The 23,991-nt window shown below is 40.5% G+C and overlaps 1 protein-coding gene across 1 annotated transcript in view; it reads left to right on the forward strand.

The window, feature by feature from the left end:
* LOC117740635 (astrotactin-2-like) overlaps nt 1-23,991 on the forward strand; it is a 227,485-nt gene that overhangs the window by 151,274 nt on the left and 52,220 nt on the right. Inside the window, exons 14-16 of the mRNA XM_034547153.1 lie at nt 21,327-21,451; nt 22,578-22,682; nt 22,909-23,088. Coding sequence (XP_034403044.1) covers nt 21,327-21,451; nt 22,578-22,682; nt 22,909-23,088 — 410 coding nt within the window. The remainder of the gene's footprint in view (nt 1-21,326; nt 21,452-22,577; nt 22,683-22,908; nt 23,089-23,991) is intronic.

The raw sequence follows: 23,991 nt of genomic DNA on the forward strand, positions 1-23,991 counted from the left end.
TTTATTATTTCTGCTGGTGTAGATTACACCGACAATCTTCCTTTGAGACCTGTTGTTTCACATCTTAACTGTTCACATATTTCCGCGTCTCCAAAGACACATGATCGGGAGTATCGGTCGTCTTTTATCAGCTTTCGTTTGGAGGAAAGAAGGAAGCTTGTGAGCTCGGGGGAGAATCAGTCATCAGGGTTTTGCTGCTGGGATGCTGCATCTGTGTTTGCACAGATGTGTGTGTGTGTGTGTGTGTGTGTGTGTGTTTGTGTGTGTCTGTGTGTGTCTGTGTCTGCGTGTGTGTGCATGCATGTGTGGAAGGGAGAGTGAGAAGGGGATGAGAAAGTGACGGTTGAGTGAGGATTGAGACTTATCCCATTGCAGTTCTCCCTAAACTGACAGCCCTCTGAAAACCTGGCTCACTCTGATAAGTCACATGCTGTTTGTGGTGAAATGCTCCTGTAATCACAGAGAGATGATGAGGGTTTATCTATGCACAAACAGTGCACACACAAAACACACTCGGGCTATATCTTGCTTTTTCTGCATCTGTCTTTTATTTGCTCTCACGCACACACACACACACACACACACACACACACACACACAGTCACACACACATACTATACGTCTAGACCTTTTCAAGTAACCATGAAATGCTTTTCATCTGTTCTGCCCTGCGGGTCACAATAGTTGTGCTTGGTTAAACATAAGTCCTCGGGGTCCTTTTGTAACGTATATTGTTGTGATTCCAGATTTCTGCAGCATACAGGGCACACTGGAAGCAACTTACATCGCAAAACAAGTGAACAGTTTGTTTATCTTTTATACATTTGTGTTAATAATGATTTGAAAAAAAAAGGATAGTTTAAGATACAGATGCATGTTATTTTAAGTTGTGTATGGAGACTTGTTCAGGGTGTTTTCCATGTCTACAGTGCTGCACCAAGACCGTTATCATAAGAAGTACACATTTTGTATTCAAAGGAGCTACACAAAAAAGGAATGCGAGTGACTAAGATCACTCTTTGGATCTATTGGAAAGCTGCTTTTGTGAAGTCTTCTGTCAGAAATTATATATATTCCAGGTGTAGTAATTTCACATAGTTCTTCAAAGTAGCGTTTAATGTTGAAAGGTCCATGAAAAAGGCACTTCTGCCTTTATATTATTTCATTCTGAATATGAATGTATGTCAGATGAAGCCGTTTTAGATGGCATTAAGTTGAATTTATTTGCTAATGCACAATTGTGTCTGCATCTGTCCTTGAAGATGGCTTTGGGATGCGGGTGCTCTAAACTATAAAAAAAACAAAAGCTACTACATGCTGCTGGATGTATTGAGTTGTTTTTAAAAGATGGCCAATAAACACACATCTTTCTCAAAGAATAAAATAGTATTGCGATGGAAACACTGGCACACGTGTTTTTACATGCATTAGAGAGATTTCAACCATTTGGCAGAGCTTTACAGCAGCACCTCAGGGGCGACTGTGGCTCAGTGGTGAGCAGGGCCATCCTTCAATCAGAGGATCGGCGGTTTGATCCCCGGCTCCACTAGTCCATGTCGATGTGTCCTTGGGCAAGACACTTAACACCAAATGTCTCCCTTAGCTGTGCCTACGGTGTATGAAGGTTAGTTAGTCCTGATGGGCAGGGGGCACCTTGCATGGTAGCTCCTGTATGAATGGGTGTGAATGGGTGAATAATGACATGTAGTGTTAAAGCGCTTTGAGTGGTTGGAAGACTAGAATAGCGCTATACAAGTACAGGTCCATTTACCGTTTACCATTTACCTCTCTGACTTGTCTTTGTATGGGTGTGAACTGAAGAACCGCATGTTGTACGGTGGGACACGTTGGAGCTAGGGTTGACGTAAAGAGCAATAGCATTTAAATTATTTTAATATATTATTTATGTTGATTTACACTTCATATACACTACACATACTTTGCATTATGCACACTCTGTTTAAACTTAAATGAATGTATATTTTGCACATTTTACATTTAATTTAATGGCATTTCCTTAATACACACTGCACAGGTATTTGTATTCTATTGTGTATATATATTTTATATATATATATTATTTTATTTTTCAGTCATCCCTGTTCTTATATTTTATTTTATTTTGTGTGTTTAGTTTATTTAGTCTATTCCATTTGGTGTCTGTAAAGTGTTGGGTGCTACTATGACAATAAATTTCCCCTTGGGGATTAATAAAGTATCTATCTCTCTATATATATATATATATATATATATATATATATATATATATATATATATATATATATATATCTAAAGGGGGATTACTAACTATGATCACTAAAAGAGCTACGAGCTGTTGGGGGCTTAGAAGCCATTTTAAGAGAATGTGTACAAATGACACGTCTACAGGCTAATATGGGAAAGGACTAAGAGCATCATGTTTCCCAAAGGTTCAAGAGGCTAAACCAGTTGGAGACTAACCTTTAATGCACCAAACAGGGCACAGTTTGACGGGCAAAACAAAAGCACAGTTTGAGTATTTTGAAACCAAGGGAAGATGACAGTCTTGATCTATTTGCCTTCAAACAGTGGAAACCCCGGTGGGTCTTCTGCTTCCCGAAACCAGTGCTACACACCGGGTTACATCAAACTACGGCCAGTAAGGGGATTTGCACTCAATCCAGGGCTCCAGCGGGGCAATATACACACGGCATGTTTGAACTAGTCAAACACCTCGGCAGCCCTGAGACACACTAGAAAAGCAATGAAAGATCTGAGCATCTTTGTGTGGGTGGAAAAGCACATCGACATTGCGCGCTGGGGAAAAAAACTAAACCGTTCATTTCATTGTTCATCGACAGACATGTTTCGGCTCTTGGGGGTTTTAAAACATTTCCCCCAAAAAGATCGAAAATATATCGGCTCGTAAAATGTAGCGGAAGAAGCCACCAGTGCTTAAGTTTTCAAATTTTCGCATTCAAGGGATTGGCCCACTTTAGTCCAGCCTGGAACTTGTTGGCGAGGTCTCAGTCCACACGCAGCATCTCTTCCAGTCCAACCCATGTGTTGCCAACTCCCTTCTCCCTCTGCTCTCGACTCTCAGTTCCAAACATGCACATGGAAATTATAAATAGTGTGTCTTTGACAGACTGTCATTGTGTATCACGACTCCAAAGATGCAATCCGGTGTTTGGATTGGCTGTGGATCCCCAATCTACATCGAAATGCTGCGACCCTTCCGTTGTCTGGCTTCATAAATTGGTCAGGCATTGTGGGTATTTATCTTCCTAAGAAGGTAAATCAGTGCTGCTACCTCTCATCAGTTTTCTTGTGGTGCACTTACACTGTCTGCTGCATGATTTCTGTATAATACAGCTGACAAAAAAACATTTTCTCTCCACCACCTGAGCCTCTGTTTTATTACACCTGTGCAATTTGCACCTGTTTTTCCTTGGAGCTAGAAACATTTCCATGCTAATTGCGAGATGCATACTTCATCGCACTTATCACGCTCCCTGCAGATGGAGGCACACTTCACTGATTACGTGCAGATGACAGACAAAGTGCACTTCCCCCTCGATGTGCCTCTTCAGATAAATAACACTGTCTGAAGGTGCAGAGTGCATCTGAAACGCAAAAAGCATGAATGCAGTCCGACTTACTGTTCACAGATCAGCAGTTATTGCAGAGGGTACGAGAAAAGAACATAGGAAGAAAGGCAAGTTATTCCCTGAATTCATGATTTAACTAAATGTCAAACTGGGAGGGGAAACGCAAAAAACTTCACCAGAAGGTATTTTGTATGCATCACCCTTCCGTTTCTATCTGTATATTATGGGCTTGATCAAATTTATTTCACTTAACATTTTGAAAGTCACATATTTCCTGAGCTATTCATCACTCTAAGTCTAACCAGACAAGCCAAGCACACTGGGGTATTATACTTGACTCCCAGTGCCTCTAATTAAACATGTGTATTACTGCATGTCATATCTCCAAAGTGCTCATTCTGCTTTTCAAATCCACGGTGTCATTTGTCAAAAGAACAGTAGCTTTGTCCTCTGAATGACTTGATGATCCCACATCCCCCTCGGTATATTCATACATTCTATACATGTATAGCAATATGTTATAGTTTTTATTCTCTTAATTTCCTCCACGTCGCTCAATGCCGCCTTTTGATATGCAGATGCAACCCATATATACCACAGCCCCGAATGCCTTTCATTCTCTCACCTCTGCTGTCTGCTGATTCCTTCTCTCTGAACACACACACACACACACACACACACACACACACACACACACCCTACTCCCCTGCACCAGCAGCTCAAAGTGAAATATTAGATGATTAAGATGAATTGTATGATTTGAGTGACAGCTTCACAGGTAGTGTTTCAGCATGAAATATTACCTGTGGTGTATGACTGGATTGCATACATTTTGTTATAAATTGATCTCACTTCGCTCAGCCTCTTGAGGCAGAACGGGAATTAATGTTGTAAATTGCTATCATTAAATTACTGAATTATGCAATGTTATGCAAGTATCTGTTTGTGTGATCAAGTTACATGTGTTAATGTAAAGATAGGAAAACAAAGTCCAGCCAACAGTATGTGTAGTTTCCCTGAACTGACAGTGGATGCAGGCTAAATACAAGCTATCGTTTTAGTCTCTTTGACAGCACTTTATATCCTTCAGATATTTAAAAGCATACCAGCCTCTACATCCAATTATCAAATCAGTTTGATGAAACAAACTCCTACAATCCCCTCCTTCTTACTTACAGTCCGTGATCAATTTGTGCTCTTTTATGTATAATTAACAGCTTGCCAATCATAGAAGCATGTAGATACACATATGTCTTGAAGAGTACTTGTTTGGTCCTGTCAAATGAATTACACACGCGCGCACACACACACACACACACACACACACACACACACACACACCCACACACACAGTATATGGCATGCACTATATGAGGAATAAACTTGGCTTGACTTGAGAAAATATCAGACCGGCAGCATTCCATGGTGGCGATTCATTGGAAAGAAACAAATAACCAGTCACATACTTTACGGTATGTTGTACAATGTGAACCATTTGAAGCAGATAGTGTAGGAAAAATAACAAAAGGCTCATTCCTCCCAGGCCAATTTTAACTTTTAAAGTGCCCACAGTAAAGGTCTTTCCACCTGATCTGCTATTAGGGTCTTTGGAAAACTCATCTGAATCAGACATGCATGAATTATCTTCTTTCTTTTTTTTTAAAGGGCACCTGAGCCAAACAGAACCAACAATAACGAACCCTGAACATGTCCTAACAAACACTGACAGCAGCATGTTGCATCACCACCTAACAAGCTGTAGCAATACATATCATCTTTCCGTGCACTTCTCTGCTCACACCCGCTGTCTCACCTAGTAAAACACTTTAATTTCCTGCAATCACCACATGATCAGAGCGGATAGCAAGTCTGCTTGGATCCACTTGGGTATCCGACACATTGGCATAGGGACCCAAGACCAGCTGCAATAGCACAGTCCCTGCCCAGATTTGTGTTCTATATCTAACAATTTGCCGTCATTCCATAATAATGAACATGCCCTGTTATTATATAGATAAATATCACATGTGTATCTATTTATTTAAAAGAGAAATTGAATGAAGTTGCTTAGGATAAATATTTCATCACACACCTGCAGGAATCACTCCTTTTTCTTACTCACGCTTGCATGTTCATCTTTTGATGGACAGGCACTTGAGCTTTGCCCTCCCCTTCAAACAGATGCACGGGGCAGGAATTCACCGCATTGAACGAGTGTTAGAAGTTTGGGCTGTGACACATCAGAGGCAGTGGGAGAGAAGGAGTAGAGAAGAGAAGCTTCACCTGCTTTGTGAAGGTGATGCTGCCACTGTTGTCACTCTGATACCGAAGACACTTTTCACAAAAAGGAAAAGATACGGCGAGGGAAAAAAAGAGACAAAACTGCTTTTGACAGTCAATCTGCGCTAACCCCTCATCACCGCTCACCTCTCAAACTAAGACGACACCGCAACATGAATAATTTGTGAATCTGGCATCCCACAATGCTCAAAGGCATAAACACACCCACATTACGATGTTTCGCTGTAATTTCCAGTAAGTATCTCCTTTGTGCACACACGGTATAGCTACTACTGGGTAGTAATAGTCAACAAGCATTATAAGGCAATTTCTTCCCACATCATTAGTAGCCGTGAGACAGTGAGCCAGACTGTTGAGGGGAAGGGTTAAACTACTCAAGGTTGATTACCAGCATGTTTGTCATTCACTTCCTAAAATAAGTCCTCTGCTTGTGCCTTTTTTTTTTTAAGCTCCCAACATTGAATTAAGTGTTTAACTTTTTTTGATTTGTGTGTGTGGGAGTGTGGGGCAGATTTGTGAATGTGTTTCTTAAGTAGTTTCCAAAAAACTTTTCAATGACATGGTTGCTTGTTCAGATACCTCAGATAATAGTGTTCCATATTATTATTATTTTATATATATATATATATATGATGAAATAAATTATTTCAACTACCTCAGCCTGCAACACCTGTTTCTGGATATCATGTGGAAGGAAAAAGCGTGTTAATGCAGCTGTATATAGAGAATGTATTGTGATAGGGGTGCTACTGAAAGTCCAAGACCACATGTGGAGTTGGTTGGCTCTCAGCCAGGTGTTAATGCGCTCTTTACAGTGCAGCCTCGGAAAAAGATAGACGACCGCTTCCTTGGCAAAGTAAAAATAAGTAGAGCTACATCACAGGAAAGCTTATTCAGACCAACATGTAAAAGCAAAGCCCCTTGATGAGACGTCACTGTCTACATACTGTAACAAATCCAGATTCAGTTTGAATGTCAATACCAGGAGTAAATGGGGTCTCAAAGACAGGTAATATCATTCTTTTTTTTTTCCTTTCTTTTTTTCCTGGGTGAAAGTCCTGTGTTTGTTCGACCAATCCACTGCCCCTCCCACCTGCCTGTTTTTGGACTTTCTCGCTTGTTGTACTCGTTATCATACCACTACTTCACTTGCTCCGACCGAATGCAAAAACACTGACGTTCAACGTACCCGTAGCTTGGAGAATCAACAACTTCCAATGCCAATATTTCTTCCTGTCGACTGGGCTGCCTTACCAGCAGCCCCTGGGGGGGGGGGGGGGGCTTTTCTATTGCTTGCCCCTCCCACTGGAACTCACTGTTTTCATATCATCTCTCTGCCTTGTTTGTATCGTTATTGCTTATATTGTTTTGTTTTTTCTTCTTCCATGTAATGTGCCACTGAGTACCTTTTTAAAGCGCTATACAAATAGAATTGTTATTCAGAGGAGGTTCTTAAACCCTCAGTGATTCCTCCATTATTTTTTTTTAGACTTAGAAGACATAAGGTGAGCACGTTTGGGAGATTGCTGAGGCTTTGCGTGTGTGCGCTCAGCCATTCCCGTGGGTTTGTGTTTACCTTTGTGTGGGTATGTGTTTGCTTGTGTGAATCAGTGCACATGCATAGACGAGCGCGATCACTCCCGAGGCTGTCGCTCTCTGCTCAATAACTCACATGGCAAGGCAGGACCTAATAGACCCTAGCCTAATATCATCTAATGTCAGAGGGGCTTAGAGCCGACTACCTGCTGTTTGACTGGAGAGAGAGAGACAGAAAGAGAGAGAGAGAGAGATGGATTGGTAGGCGGCGATAAGGCTTGAGAAGGAAAAGCAATAGGAAAATAAATGGAAAGAGAAAAGGCTAAGCTAAAAGAGCTAAGCTGAAGAAAATTGTTGATACATGCCGCAGAGTGAATGGATCCAAGGAATGGGAATTGCTGTCAGTAGAGTCTGTATACCGAAAGTAATTTCACATCTTTATTCAACATCAAAAGACAATGTTTCATTCCGTGATGGATCTATGGCAGATCATCAGCCTTATTAGCGGCGGCCATTAGCTAAGCCAGTGGGGCGCAACGGGGAGACTCACGTGCACTAAAATGCACAGCTGGGGCCCTGCTATGTAAACGAAGCACAACGAAGCGTGGAGTACAACACATAATGAGGGCGAGCGACTTTATAATCTGCTCAGGTAGAAATTGCTCAACTATATCTTTACATAGTAAATAGCTGTTTGCTATTGATGCTTTGAAATTCAAATTTAGCACATTTGTGAGACCGAATTGAGATAATTCCCAGTATCTTCATTACGTGTGGATGTTTGTTGGCATTTTGCACATATCTGAATTATTTTCCTGATCATTTGAATTTGACCATGTATTGTTTCTTTTACGTTTTGATTACATGATAAGGCAAGGATCATGATTCTAACTTGTAAAAGTCTTTGGTAATGATCAAGCTTGTTCTGGCACATACATTAAAAAACAATGTTTGCCTGTCAGCCAATATCGACACAAACATGGATTATGTTGTATGTTATGTTGAAGACAGACAACAAGCACACTTGAGAAATACCCCTTTTTCCAGAATGTAGTTCCTTCCTGAACCTTAATCAGAAAGACAATTCTAGGAGGTGGTTCGGGACACAGTGCAACTTTACAACTACTTCTATGACTCCTCAGGGAGAGCCTATGTTTCTTAAGTGTTCTCTTAACCATTGCTGCTCCTGTTTAAGTGTTTGCCAACTGTAGTCCTGCTGAAGTAGTTTCACATTGTCGTGTTCCACTAAAGGCCTAATTCATCCTTAAAATGAAAGTGTATGTGTTATTGATTAAACAGCCTCTTCATTTCTCCACTTAGAGACTTAGAGACCATTACACCCGAAAACCCGACACTCAATTTATCTCTCTCAAGCCAACCTTTACCTTTATGAAGTTCAAAAATTCTATTTCTCATAAATTATGCTTTAAGAAGCAACCAGAAACGAGGACAATGATTTTGCGTATTTGATTAGTTTAGCCGGTGATGCTGGTGTGCAGTCGTGCTCGGCTGAAAAAAAATCACTTGCATGTGCAGCAGCCAGTGAATCAATAGTAGACTGGAGGGTGAAAAATGAGAATGTGCAGCATAAAGCATGAAACCCTAAGCATAAGAATGAGATGGAGTTGCATCATAGGGTGTAGCTAACAATGCCAGTCCTCCAAAAACGGCTTCAGCTGCCTCCCTCTTTTTCACAGAAGGAAAACCGCATGGAGTAATTTGTGGACCAGGGCTAAACCCTGAATTAGTGGCTCGATGTTTTTAGTATTGATTAATGAACTACTGCTGCAGCAGGGAACTGCAGGGTGGCAGCACTTGTAATGTTGTGTCCCCTCTGGACTACTATCTGTCTTAACTCTTCCCCTTCTACATCCTTCTCTCCCTATCACTATGCCCTGCATTTCCGTGTGCTGTACATTTTACCATTCATAAATTATTCACAATAACAATATCAATTCATAAATAGATGCCAGCTTGAAGCCATTTGTCAACTGTATGAAGTGTGCTACACTGAGGATACGCCCACACTCACCTCTGCAAGGCCATACTAAGCAGTTAATTACTACCTCTGTGAAGTGATTTCCAGAGCCTGCTTTTTAAGATTGGACTCCAAAAACAACTACAACTACCGTTAGTCATAGCACAGTGATAGACAGAATACCAGATAACCTATTAAGATTTAAATTGAGCCTTCATGTCAGTCAATATCAATCTGTAATTACACTGTAAAAAGGAAAGAATACAAAGACTGCCATGCTTTCTTGGCCCATTACTGCTGATCAAATACAAGATGATAAGACTAAAAACGTGTGATGAGACTCTTTAATGTATCTTTTATGTATCAAGGAGGCAGAAAATACAGCAGGCCTTGATAAGTACATTGGTAGTTGAAGGATGTTGGTTTTAGTGATGGATGCACAGCTTGTATAGACGGATACACAGCCAAACACTTGCTTAAGTACACCCATACAAATAAATACATCAAGGTCTTCTGTCAAGTTCCAAAGCTAGTTCCTGTTTTGTGCTTTACTTTTTGGTGTAAATTTCACAGTTGACAATCACTATTGCGGCATCGTAAAATTCTAAAAGCTGTCGGCACTTTATTCAATTGTCCTGCGTGTTAAATTGGCTGCATTTGTTAGAATAGAAGATGGCCCAACTGCTCTGCCTCTTGATTGTTGTGCCAAGTAAGGGAAGATAACCCCCAGTTGTAGTCTGTTGTCCTCTATCAAGTTGTGGAAAGTGCCGCTCTGCTGTCAGTGTGATGGCATGAGAGTGTGTCAGGAACAGAGTTTGGAACTGCTTGTCGGGGGCTCCTCGTAGCACTGTGGCGGCTGTGTGTGAACAAATAAGAAAACAAGGGAAACGGAGAGAGAGAGAGAGGAGATTAAAAAAAAGAGAGAGACAGAGGTTTGTCACCACGGACGGACACAAATGGCGTGTTTTAGATAAAGTGAGAACGTGTAAGTGGAGTAATACAAATTAGAAAAGCAAAAGGCTCTAATCAGCTCTGCAACTCGCTGGCCTGCATGCCCCCTCACTCTGCATTACCAAACGTCATCTCTATGGTAATGCTTCCAGCCACCGAGTTCATTTCCACAATTTCCTAAGGCCAACAGAGATATCAAGGTACAAAAAAAAAAAAACACACATCTAAGCACACTCACGTTGCATTAAAGTTGTGTGCATGACCCAGGGGAATATAAGTGAGGTTGAGTGGTTTGTTTGTGTGTGTGTGTGTGTGTGTGTGTGTGTGTCTTGTAGGGGGACAGAGTGACAAAAACAATAGGTTATGTAATATTGTAGAACAACAATTTTCATATCATCCCACTCAACGTGTCTTGATATCCCTGCGCCCAGACATATTTTGTTGTGACTAAATTGGATTGTGTGTGAAGCATGCTACGGTATAGTGTATCTGACAGGGTCGACAGTAATGACCACTGATTTTGATTGGCTGGGAAGAATCCTGCTACATATAAATTAGTCCGTTGTCTACAGCGAATCTCGCATACGAATACAAATGCACACGCACGCAATCTTCTGTCCAGGGAAGTGTACTCTCCATCAGGGGCTGTTTCATTGACAACATCTCCCTCCCAAGCCTAATCAATAGTGGCCATGAAGAGTCACCAGATCGCCTCCTCTCAGTGGAATAATTTATCAACTGAGCAGTGGCTGCAGCTATAATGAGAGATTGTAACACGAGTCTCAAGGTAAACATCTCTGATTGTTTTATTGCGCTACGAATTAGCCTATTTTCGGATGCCGTCCTTTAATAACGCTCTAATTCTTCATCTGGGGCCTGTGCCCCTGGGTGACATTGGGTGCTTTATCTTTGTTATGACTCATCAGACAGGCCCCAAACGCACCAAGCGTTTATTCAAACAACAGATATTACAGCTATTAAGCAGATTACATGCAATTGGATCGGCCACATATCCCAAGCTCATAAATCTTTGATTGTGCTGTCCAACCAATCGGTGGTCAATTTTTGGAAAGGGAAGTGTGGCAACATTTTTTAAGTACCAGTTGGATTGATAATATGATGGGACATATTCATTGTTTAGGTCAGATATTCTATGGCATATTTATTTCATAATACATGTGAATGTCTTATATTTAAAATGTCATCTCTCCTTTTTTCCTTATATTATTATTAAAGTGTTTCACAGGGATTATTTTTTGTTTATAGTTCCATCAAATGCTATCCAAGGGTCCTGGATTTGTTGTAGCAAACATCAATAGAAAGATGATAAAAAAATATATATAATAAATACAACATTGACAAAATCTTAACTAATAAACGTCTATCAGTAACTGCTCTCACGACCAATAGGGCACTAAGTGGTAAGACTCTCAAGTTGAACTTAAGATAAGACGTGGGGTCAATCGTGACACTGTATGAACTATGAAAACTCATCTCACATACTGACTCATTATAGTGTGTCTTTATACATTTATTGAGCAAGCTCAAAGTTGACAACATTTCTAAATTTGAAACATCTAAGTTTATAAAAATGATGTATAGTTAAGTAGACTGTGTACATTACCTAGTATTAATTTAGTCATAGAAGGTCAAATAAAGAGAGAAGATAGTTGTTAAGAGGGGAGTGGTTTGCTATTCCCGATCTCTCTCTGTAAATGAGTTTGATGTTTCTCGGCCAAATAAATAAGTCAGATAATAAAATAGTATTTCAGAGAAATATTAATCAAACAGATTAGCTTTAGACCTAAAGAATGACATTAAATTTAAATTAAAAACTAATATAATATTACTTTACAATCTTTCCAGGTGCTTCTCAAACTCAACTGCTCAACAAACAAATACATATTTTGAACTAAATGTAATGTAAAAATATATATCAAATGCAATCCTTTTTATTTATGTGTGGTTCATTGTTATTCACTTTACTCTTCATCATGTTCTTTATTCATCCATTAACTTTGTTTATTTAATCGTGTATTCATTTATTTTCTGTTTAGTAGTTTATTCATGTAGTTAGTACATCTAATGGATACTAGATTTAATCGTATGTTAAATTAGTTAGTTAAACTAACGGTGTCTTATTGCGTAAACTGAGTATCATCATTCTTTTATAGTAATTTATGGGTTCATAAATCATAATTTAATTATTAATAACCATTACATATTTTGATATTAATTAATTAGGATTTATTAAATCTGCGACCAGCAATCACGCTACATTGGCATGACACAAATTCAATTAAATTCACCTTAATGGTGTTGGGCAGAGATCTCTGAGACGGATGTCTAAAAAAAACCTGTGCTAATAAAGTTATAATCTCTACGAATAGATTGCGCATATGAATCCAAGATGTTGGTATTGGAGGCATCCTGGTTTCAGGAGTATTGACCAATCACGTTCGAGCAGGCTTTGGTTGCATACAGGTAGACAGTCTGTGTGGATAACAAAAGAGATGGAATGCATTGGTTGAAATGCAACCTCCCATCACCTCTTATCGCCTTATAATGTATCTTTCTATTATCTTAAAATGAGCTTGTATCCACTGGCTCCTCGTGAAACAAGTCGATGCCGTCTCTCAAGTTGCTCACCGTATCGTTCACAGTAACTGGTGCAAGGAGGAGAAGGTCTTGGTCCGGAAGTCCGCTTCCCCACAAATAGCCTAAGTACTCCAAACGGTCTGCATCGGTAACCAGAGGTGGGATGCTTTAAGGTGAACCGACCCAGGAGTCTGTTGAGGTGTTCCGCAGCAGCTGACTATAAACTTTTGCAAAATCTAAGGACAATTTTAGATGTATGATTAGACAGGCTGCATACTCCCCATATCAAGCTGGCCTTTGCGTGATGCAGAGTAACGATAACTATGGATTCAAACTCAGGTGTACATTCTTGGTTTCTGATTTGCAATAGCCATTGTTGCATAATGTGGATATGTTGTGGTAAAGACAACTGTTTTGAGCGAGGCCCTTTTTCTTTTGTCTATGCTCCCTTTTGTTGCTCACTTGTCTTTCAAATGCTGGCTAATTATCCCATTTAGGGAGAAATCCAAACAGCATGGCAGCCATAGAAATTACGAACACGCTGTGTCATGCTGGATGACACATTTCTGTTGCTTATTTTCCAGCTCTCTTGTGTATGTGGAAGGAGAAGATTGGTAGGAGACCACTGATGACCAAGACCATTACTGATCGTGTGTATTATGCAGCTGTGCCACGGTACATTTTTACAAAACACTATCAAACCCTCGGTAGATCAACAGGGTATTATCTGTAGCAGGAGATGTAGCAGGATATGTAACACTCCTCAGTGCTTTTTCTCCTTTTACTGTCAATGTGTGGGCAAATCTGAGAGGCCACCTTTGCCAGCATAATTTCCACAATGTTTCACACGTTTTGAGTTCAGTTGTTATAATCTACTTCCAGTCATGTGTCAAAAGCAGGCGTGACACCCCCTTTTAATAGTTCGAGCAAAGGCATCTCTTCCTCTTTCTTGGTGTTTCTGCATCCACTCAGAATGCTGCAGCCTTGCTGGTCTTCAGCCTTCATAAATTCTCAAACTTAACCCCCCTCCTAACTGCACGGCACTGGCACCTAGTGGCTGCTCACACACACAAGTCAAAACGCTGTTGTGAGCCTACATGCAACCCCCCGCCCCCCCATGACTCCAGATCTTTGACTCAACCCCCTGCAGTCTCTCGCTCAGCTTCTGCTTCGCTGTCCCTCCCTTCTCTGTGGTGCAACTGGCCATGGCTCGGCTCTGTCCTGAGTCTCACCGCTGTGGACTCTTCTCCCCTCTGGCATCACAGTGGAGAAGTAATCTTTCCACCTCAGTCACAACTGCAAATCACATTCTGGAGACTCTCTCTTTCGCCTCCAGCTTACCTCTGAACTCCAGCTCTGTGTCAAAACCCTTTTTATGTTGCGTCTGTCACGCGAACATAATAGCTATACATGTGTGGTTTGTGTTACTGCGTAATTTCATTATTACATGCAGTACCTCTGTATTAACTGATCACAATTGCTGAGCGATAAACATGTCTTGCACAGAAGGATTTCATATTTGCTGCATATCATTTGTGCAGTCTCACACTTCTTAATATTTAGCTTTTGAGTCCGACAGAGGAAAAACAAGGTAACCTTGCTGGCTGCACATAATGTGCCGTGACATAAACACACAGAAACATTAATGTTTCTGGACTGATCCTGATGCCATTAGCCTTGGTTTGGCACAGAGAGAGGGCAGCCTCTAGTGGTGAAGATTATGGATGTGCTTTTTTTTTTCTCCTTTTCCAACTGATCAGTTGTTTATTTCTTCCTCATTACAGAAAGTGCAGCATCTTTGATTTCACACACGCTCACAGTGTCATAACTTCTGCGTTATTCTGTAAGCGGTCATTAAGTGTGGCGGGATGCAGTTCCGTCCAAACGGAGCATGACTATTAACAAGTGATAGACTGGCATTCAAATTTGGATGGGGAAATATATTTGTCCTTCAACTCCACCAACCTTGGTTCACAATTACCAACTCATATATATATATATATATATATATATATATATATATATAATAAATTGTGCATGTTAGCAATTTTTGGCCCAATTTTTGTATAAAACCTTATCATTCTGATTGCTTAAACCTAAGTGTTATATTTCAACCATACTCAAGTTGCCTAACTTCAACTCCCAAAAATGTTTTTGACATTGCATATAACTTTCTATTGTTCTGTAGAGGTTCTGCTCAAGTTAAATGTGCACAGTGTTTATTGCTGCGATATGGCAATGCAATGGAACTTAACAGCACATCTTATGAGGCATTCCACACAAATCCAGTTCAATGCAGTAATCTGCTGTAAACTGTTTATTCAGAAGTGAGGACGCACATGGACATTGAAATTACCTCGCAAACAGTTTTCTGTTTCCGTCTTTTACTTTTTGAAGAGTTAATTCCTTATTCAGCCTTGACCCAAGAAGGTCACACATGCTCAATTAGCAGCTTAGCCAGAATAGAAACTCTGATAATCAGAATATAGCCTTTGTAAGCTTGGCACCAAGGATTTGTAAGTATATTCAATACTTTTACCCTCTGGGAATTAGGGAGTCTTTGTTAAGGCTTGCATCAGTCCACTAAAGCAGCCTCTAAATTAGCGGGAAAGAGCATCCTGCATGGCTTAGTTTACTGAAACAGTTAGGGTTCCTCATTGTTTGGGGAGCTGTTCGACTACAGGACGTAAACTCATCTCTGGAAACCATGGATGCACGTATACTTCATTTTCTGAACCGATGGGTTGGCAGCCCGACAATTGTTTCTAAAATCGGATTTCTGAATTTCACAGTGTGTTTAAAAAAAAAAACTGTGGACTAGGCCTACAGTGAGACTCTGAAACAATGGGCCCTTTAATTGGTTTCAGCTTGTTTAGCCAAAAGCTCACATGATCATTAGCGGCTCCGCAACAGCGACCCTGGTTTTATTTTGACCATGTGAGTTTGTGTGGCAAAATGGCACCAAGGTGGCTTTGACTACTTTACCAGGTGTTCATATGTCATCATAATGCAGTCAAAATCGCAAAAGACACAGTCAACTTTATGAGATCAAATAAAGGCCGTGTTCGAAGATGGGTGGGGTCCGAGCAAGGGCACTGGTAGTAAGGAGGCAGAAGGTTTCCACACATGTCGCGGCTGGTGTGATCTCATCCCGAGACGCTCTTTAGTTATTGCTTTTTTTGGTTAGCCTCCTCTTTGGCAGATGAGTCACAATCTTTAAACAGACATGTGACAGGAAAATGTGACAGAGAAAGGATGAAGGAGCTCAGTGGCGGTTGTGATTTTCCAATAGGAGCCCTGATGGAAAAGCACCAGTTGAGTCTCAAGCTCGTAGATAATGAACTGAAATGCTGAATGGAGTGATTATGGTTTAATGTGTCCGATCAGGGCTGCGATGTGAGGATGAGGATTCTACACGGCACAAGAGCCAATTACCTCAGACAATGTTTAGATAAGTACCACTCAATATCAGTTACACAGTCACAAACTCAGATAGATATACTCTCTCAAACTATACATCTCTATCTCTGATACACACACAGGCCCAGGGATTTGAAATTAGGTGACTTGTAGATAGCCCTCATGCCTATTATAAACTCAGATGGACAGATACAAGCTCAAACATTCACAGAGACACAAACACATTTTCCTAAATGGACTTGTAGAGCTCTTATCTGCGCCTTTCACCAGAATGCCTGTGATTTGGGAGGACGGAGCCGGTGTAGCTGAAAGAGTGAATAACAGCCGGAAGAAGGGAAGCAGAGAGCAAATGTGAAAGACTTACCGCTGAGGACAAGGCTCAACCAACAGGGAACAATTGGAACACTCTATTAGAGGAGAAATACTGACATTGACAACTGGCTGGCACACACATAGAAAACAACTTCTATGTGAGGCATGAGCCACTGTACACTTTAATAATAAGATGTGATATATTTACTCTATTTGAATTCAAATAGTATACACGGAGGGCAAGAGGAGACATGGAGAATGAGAGAAAGAAGGAGAGGAGAAAAACAAGAGTTGGAGCTTAAATATATATATGTATGAGCTGGTCTCGAATATGTTGTATCTCACCAGATTAGTAAATCTTGTGTTTTGGAGATTCCTATTCAAAGAGGAAGAGTGTGCCACACAAGTAGGATTGGAGCCCTGTTTGGCCGGGAGGGAGCCCAGTGTCCACTACCCGTAATGAGCACACATGGGTACTGAATGAAACATGAGTAAATACACGAGCATTGGCCAACAAGTCACATGTGTTTTTGTGCACAGAAGGTTGTTTAGTGTGGTAAGGCTGCGTTGGTGTGTCAAATAATGGGATGGGTGCAGTACCATGAAAGAGTGTAGATTTATCCAGGAGTAGGTATTAATAGAGAAGAACTAATCCTGTCGATTGACATTTTTTATTTTTTATTATTAAATTCTGTCTGTAATGTAATTGGTTTCTATGAATTTCAGCCACCTGTGTTAATCCTCATTAGTGGATAGTGTGTATGACACACATCTCTGGCCTGAGCTGCTTATGAGAGCTTAAACAGGTGGCAAAGCCCATAGTTTACTAGAAATGGAGGAGTCAAATCAAATCAAATGATAATAATTGGGAATACCAATGTGTTATGTCACTGCAAAAGACAATTTTTCAGTTTTTTTTTTTTTTTAAACATACAAACTAAAGTAGTTTTGTCTGCATTAAACAAGCTAACAGCCCCCCTCCCCCAGTTATCTCATCATCGTCTCCATCAGAGAGCACATAAGCGTCTCTTTCTATATGTTTAATGTTGAATAGGTAGCACTTAAATGCCGTAGGAGCACTTAAATGTCCCTTACCAATAGCACTTTGTTGTTTAGCACTTTAGTAGCACTTAAATGGCACTTACGGATAGTACTTTGTAGTTTAACTTTATTGAAGAAATTGTACTTGCTTGATTCTTGTTGTTCTGAGTTTGGACTCATGGTTTAATGCACTTATTGTAAGTCGCTTTGGATAAAAGCGTCAGCTAAATGACATGTAATGTAATGTTATCATATGCACAATGCCAACACCATGCATGTCTCTGTAAAGATCTACTGGTAGAAACACAGAGCCAGTTAAGGGTGAATTTACTTCTTACTTACAGCAGACGTGTTGACTTCACTGAAGCATTATGTGTAAATGATAATGGCTCTATTCCATTGAAGCCTTAATATTATTGGGTTAGCACACAGATGAGCATGTCTCTGAAGCAGATTCAGTCACTATGAATGTTATTAGTTGCACCTGTGTTGAAAAAGTCACAATGTCTGCCTTGAGGAAGTTCTCTGTCAGGTGTGCTGCTCGTTAAGCTCATTAAGACAAGTTCATCTTGTCATTTAACAAATGTAAATAAGATGCTCCAAAGTGAGATAAATGAACAACGGCCAGCTAGCAGCGAAACCACATTGTTACCGATATAAGACGGAGATGATCTTTCTTGAAAGACAAACAGCTGGCTCATAAACCACATAGATATATTTGGGTTGTATTGATATGAATGAATGTCTCCACTTCTAATAAGCTGTCAGCGGAATAGACGCTTCAAACTTGCTTCCTGCCGCACACACACACACATACAAACACATACACACACCCATATAAACACATACACACACACATACAAACACATACACACACCCATATAAACACATACACACACACATACACACACATTCACACACACATACAAACACATACACACACCCATATAAACACATACACACACACATACACACACACATACAAACACATACACACACACATACAAACACATACACACACACATACACACACAAACACAAATAACTATGGTCTCACGGGAACCACATCGACAGAAATCTTCAGGATTGACATCTTGACTCGTCTGAATTTGCTGTCTCACCACTTAACCTGTGCAGAAATGGACCGATCCCACAACAATCTACGCTTGCCTTCGATGTTTTTCCCCTCAAGGGTAAAAGAAGAAGGTGGTTAAGGACATTTGAGGCCCTACTCTTTTGTATCCTTCAAATAGGGCACGTTTAGTTTTTGAGCGACACTACAGTGAACTATAAGATACGTGTAAGTGCTTTTGCTTTTTCAACTCTAAACTGTGAATGGAAAAAGAAGAAAAGGAGCCCCTTGTCAGCGTGTCAAGGACAGTTCACATCTGGGCTTGAAAATCCATAAAGCAACATATCATCTTGCTCGACGCGCCTCCAGTGGCTCTCTGAGCCTCAGCGTGAAGCTGGCTGATTTAATTTAGCAATCAATATGTTTTCTGTGAGCATAAGCCACGGTAATCTTTTTACAGCACCTCTTCTCTTCCTCTCTCCTCTCATCCTCTGCCCTTGAGTCAACCCTTGCATTGTAACACTCAGGCTGTCATTGCGCCTAACAGGCTTTGTGGTTAGAAGAGGCAAAGGGAGAGGAAGAGGAACAGGATGGAAAAAAATATATATCGAGGAGAGTCTCTTTGGCACAAGGTCTGTGCCATAAAAGTGGATTATGGGAAATAGGTTGCAGCTGCTTGCCGCGCGCTCTTAGAATGCAGCGAGGCAACTCGTCTTTTTGACAGGAACTGCTTTGGTTCAACCCCGAACGGTCCGTCTATCGAACCAAAAAAAATGGAGCTGAGCATTCACAATCTCTCTACTTGCAAGACTACTGTTATTCATTCAATTGCAAGTGACGTGTACGCCGCGATATAGCACGGCGGTGCAAATGGGAAAAGCCCAAAAAAAGACTGTATTTAGAGCATCATTTCAAACGTATCAACGCTGTGTGCAAGTGTGTGCGTCCTGTTGTGACCTCTCACAATAAGAGAGACAGTATGTAAGTCTTCTTCTTCTGCCCTTCCCTCACACTTCCTTTCACATTACCATTCTTTGGTGTTCTTACCATTTCTAGCAGAGAGAAAGGGAGAGATTCCGGGGGGTCTGTCTTATCTGTACCTGCAGCTGTCTATTTTGCCCTCAAACTGAAGGACACAACTGTTTTCTTTATTTGTTCTCCGAGCGTCACGCGCCAACACACGCACACATGTTTTGGCTTCGTACCCATGTGTATTGATGTTAACGCAGACAGTGAGGATATCTGTAATCACTCGCGGGTGGGACAAATTACAAAGACGTGTTTTAAATGCGTTCTCGATAATCATGAGCAACCGGTGAGCCGAGCATCTTCACTCTGACCTCTGTGAATCAGTGGAGGAATATCAGCACATCAAACAATCTCACAGAACGTCTTGTTGAGATTGAGAAATTGGACAGCTGGACGGGACACATGAAGAGATTGTAGATGTGTATTTCTCTTGAGTTGTTTTTCATGGAGTTCAGCATGTGTTGCTGCACCCCTCACTATCAAATACAACCTTTAGATGAAGTAGAGGTGTGAATCTTTGTCTTCACAATTGTTTGTGTAAAAGTTCAGAGAATCTCGAGCTACCTGGTGCTTGAAAGAAGAAGCTCCGAAGCCAGAGATATATAATCAAAAGTATTTAATCATAACAAACAAGAGTCATCTGTATACATACATGGTCCAGGCCCGGACGCGCTCACATGGCTTCGCTTCCACAGTCTCCTGACGTAGCCAGCAGTTTCTGTCTGGCGTCACCACGTAAGAGACCAAATTCACGTCTTACAATTAGTTTTATTCGCAGTCCATTCACTGAGCTAAGCTCCCATTGGTTAGTGGAGGTATTCATGCAAATACCTTTCAGAGACACAGCATGCTACGCTGACCAGCGTATAAGACATAAGGTTCACACCTGAGGGTTAGTTCCATTGGCCACCTCAAATCGATAAACTAGCAGGGTCAAAGCTCACACTTCCGGTCAAGGACAGGAAGTTCCTCTTCAGAATAAAACCCTATTATCCTGCCTTCAGAATAAAAGTAACATCTCAGGTTTCAATCGGCATCCCTTTAACTATTGTCTAAACAATAAAACATCCATTCATTCTCATACCATCATACAATTAATCATTACATTTGTCATTAACAAACAGAATAATAAAACAGTGATCCTCTCTTATGCTTCATAATACATTCCTCAGAATATTCCTCAAATTAATTATCATAACTTTCTTTATGTATTAATTTAAAACATAACCTCTCTTATCTACATGTGCAAGTGTATATAAAATCCACTACAACTCAACATTTGGTAACTTTTTGGGACAAACTGTTACTGGATAGTATCCTTGTAAATACTTTGCAATTATTGTAGGTACTAGCATGACAACTCGTGATGCGCCACAGTGTGTACCACAATACCACACGGCAAACTGGTTCATATTCAATGATTTCAATTGTAAAGTAAACCACTACCTGTAGTTTGAGGAACTAAATGTGTGCTCTTTCTTACATCTGTCTTTCCCAGGGACAACAACTTCATCAAGGACTTTCCCCAGCTAGCCGATGGTCTCATGGTCATCCCCTTACCAGTAGAGGAACAATGCCGGGGGGTTTTGTCCGAGCCACTGCCCAACCTGCAACTCCTCACAGGTGTGTGTGTGTGTGTGTGTGTGTGTGTGTGTGTGTGTGTGTGTGTGTGTGTGTGTGTGTGTGTGTGTGTGTGTGTGTGTGTGTGTGTGTGTGTGTGTGTGTGTGTGTGTGTGTGTGTGTGTGTGTGTGTGTGTGTGTGTGTGTGTGTGTGTGTGTGTGTGTGTGTGTGTGTGTGTGTGTGTGTGTGTGTGTGTGTGTGTGAGCCAATATGACTAAATAAGAGAAAAACACAGCAGCATATTAAAAAATATATATATTTCTGTGCAAAACCCTGGTAATATCTCGGTCATTAGACGTTTCAACATTTGTGAATTTTGTGAAATCCAGATTGCAAGATCATTTTAATAGATATGGGCTTGTCCTTGAGTATTCGGAATTGCTTTCATAAACAAAGTATGATGCACACACACACACACACACACACACGTGTGGACCTTCCAGACTCTAACACATCCCTTTCCGTTTCAACCTTTTATCTTTTCCTTGACTGACCCCATTTTGGGCTGGAACTGAGTCACTTAGACACTGCACCTCTGCTCCCTAATCCCTCCATTAGATAAATTGGCATTTGATCCACATTGACCCCTGAGATTTCTACTTTGGTTCTGCTTTCACCAGAATTGGACTCTCTCTCTCACACACACACACACACACATTGAAACTAAATTGGCTTCTTCTTCTTTCTTTTTTTTTTTTTACCGTGCATGAATGTCTCAGGTGTAAAACGTTTTCCAGAGGCACAGGATCAAGGTTCCCATAAGCTGTTTATTTCTTTTCTCCCTCGCTCTTCACTTTTGCGGCTTTAGTTCTAAACGAGTGTGAAAGTTTGATAATTGAATTGCAGAGAAAGGCAAGATTGCTCCCTCTTCTAATGTCAGCAATCCAATTGGAGTTCAAGTTGCACTATATATCTGCCATTGATCCGGGAGCAGCTGGGATATGGGCTAGAATAATAAATGATGTCAAGGCAATAATGGATAACAATGGATCTGCAATAAATGGTTCAAAAGACATGATGGATTTTATTTACGTATTTATTTATTTTGAATTTGAGGTGCTTTTTACAAATCTGAGTTTGAGAATTTGTTTCAAATTGTCTCCATTATTCCTTTTCTCTCTTTCTTAGGGGATGCCCAATTCAGTGAGGCCGCAGGCTATCCTATGGTTCAGCAGTGGAGAGTGCGTAGCAATCTGTACAAAGTCAAGCTCAGCTCCATCACCCTATCTACAGGTCAGTGTTTGTCATGTTAAGAATTCAGAACTCAAATTATTTAAAGCTACACGTTAAATGTAATATTCGTGGATAGTGATAGTGCTATATTTTCTGCATATTGTCACTGCATCTTTCTTTCAATCTCTCTATTTGTGTACCTGTCTGCCCCTGATACGTCTTTTTTTTTTCACCTAAACTGCACATTTAAAATCACAAATCCCCCATTTCCTTCTTGATCTGGCAGGCTTTTCTAAGGTGCTGAAGACACTGTCAGCAGAAAGCACACGTGAGGAGCTGCTGGCTTTTCTCCAGCAATATGGCAGCCACTATGTATCTGAAGCCCTGTATGGTTCCGAGCTCAGCTGCAGCATCTATTTCCCCAGCAAGAAGGCCCAGCAGCAGCTCTGGCTGCAGTACCAGAAAGGTGAGTGTGCTGACAGACATACAGGTTGTCCTCACATTCTATATATTCATTTTAAATGTATTAATTTAGATTTATATGGAGGCCAGTAGGCCATGTTTTGAGAACGAGTACAATATTGGTAATTTCAGGAGTTATGTGGCTACAATCAAACATAACCAGGACAACATAACCTTTTATTATTCAAAGCAAGCAACTTGTTACAAATACACACTGAAAAAAAGAAAAAGAAAAAAAGAGGCGCAAGTTATACTTTGTCTGACTATAGATTGAACTGGGTTATGTTTAAAGACTTCATCTTGCCTGAATTCGCCTCCTGGTTAAAAGGCAGCATAAGCTGCATGAATTGAATTAAACATCAGTGGGACCTAATATCCAGAAAGTATCTTGCAGCACTGTTCCATTTTTTTCCTGTTTATTCAGGATCCAAAACCAGCAGATTTTCAGTCTAGATATTCAATGTGGTTGATTGGCACCTGGGTTTCCAAAATAAATACTGTTGCATACCTTGAAGGTAAAAAGAAAAACAGATTATGGGTCAAGGGGGACCAGCGTTGAACCCACACATCCCTTAAAAGGAGTTATATCACATCTGTTTTTAATGACAACATGCTTTATGGCAGGGGACAGGATTCCATGTGCCACAGAGGAATAAGATTTAATTTCATCTAAAGTCAACAATATGTGGTGGAGCAATCATCTGGAATGAAACGCATCACTTAACCTGAACAAAAGCTGCTTTCAATAGTACAATTCCAGCAGTTGTGGAAAGTAATTGTTTACAACTTTGAGCTACTTGTTACTTGATTATATCTATTTTTGCTACTTTTACCTCAAACCCACTATATTTTGAAGGGTATTGTGTGTGTGTGTGTGTGTGTGTATATGTATGTATTTATGTATGTG

The sequence above is a fragment of the Cyclopterus lumpus genome, chromosome 12 (assembly GCF_009769545.1).
Source record: "Cyclopterus lumpus isolate fCycLum1 chromosome 12, fCycLum1.pri, whole genome shotgun sequence".
In the NCBI taxonomy this organism is placed as follows: Eukaryota; Metazoa; Chordata; class Actinopteri; order Perciformes; family Cyclopteridae; genus Cyclopterus; species Cyclopterus lumpus.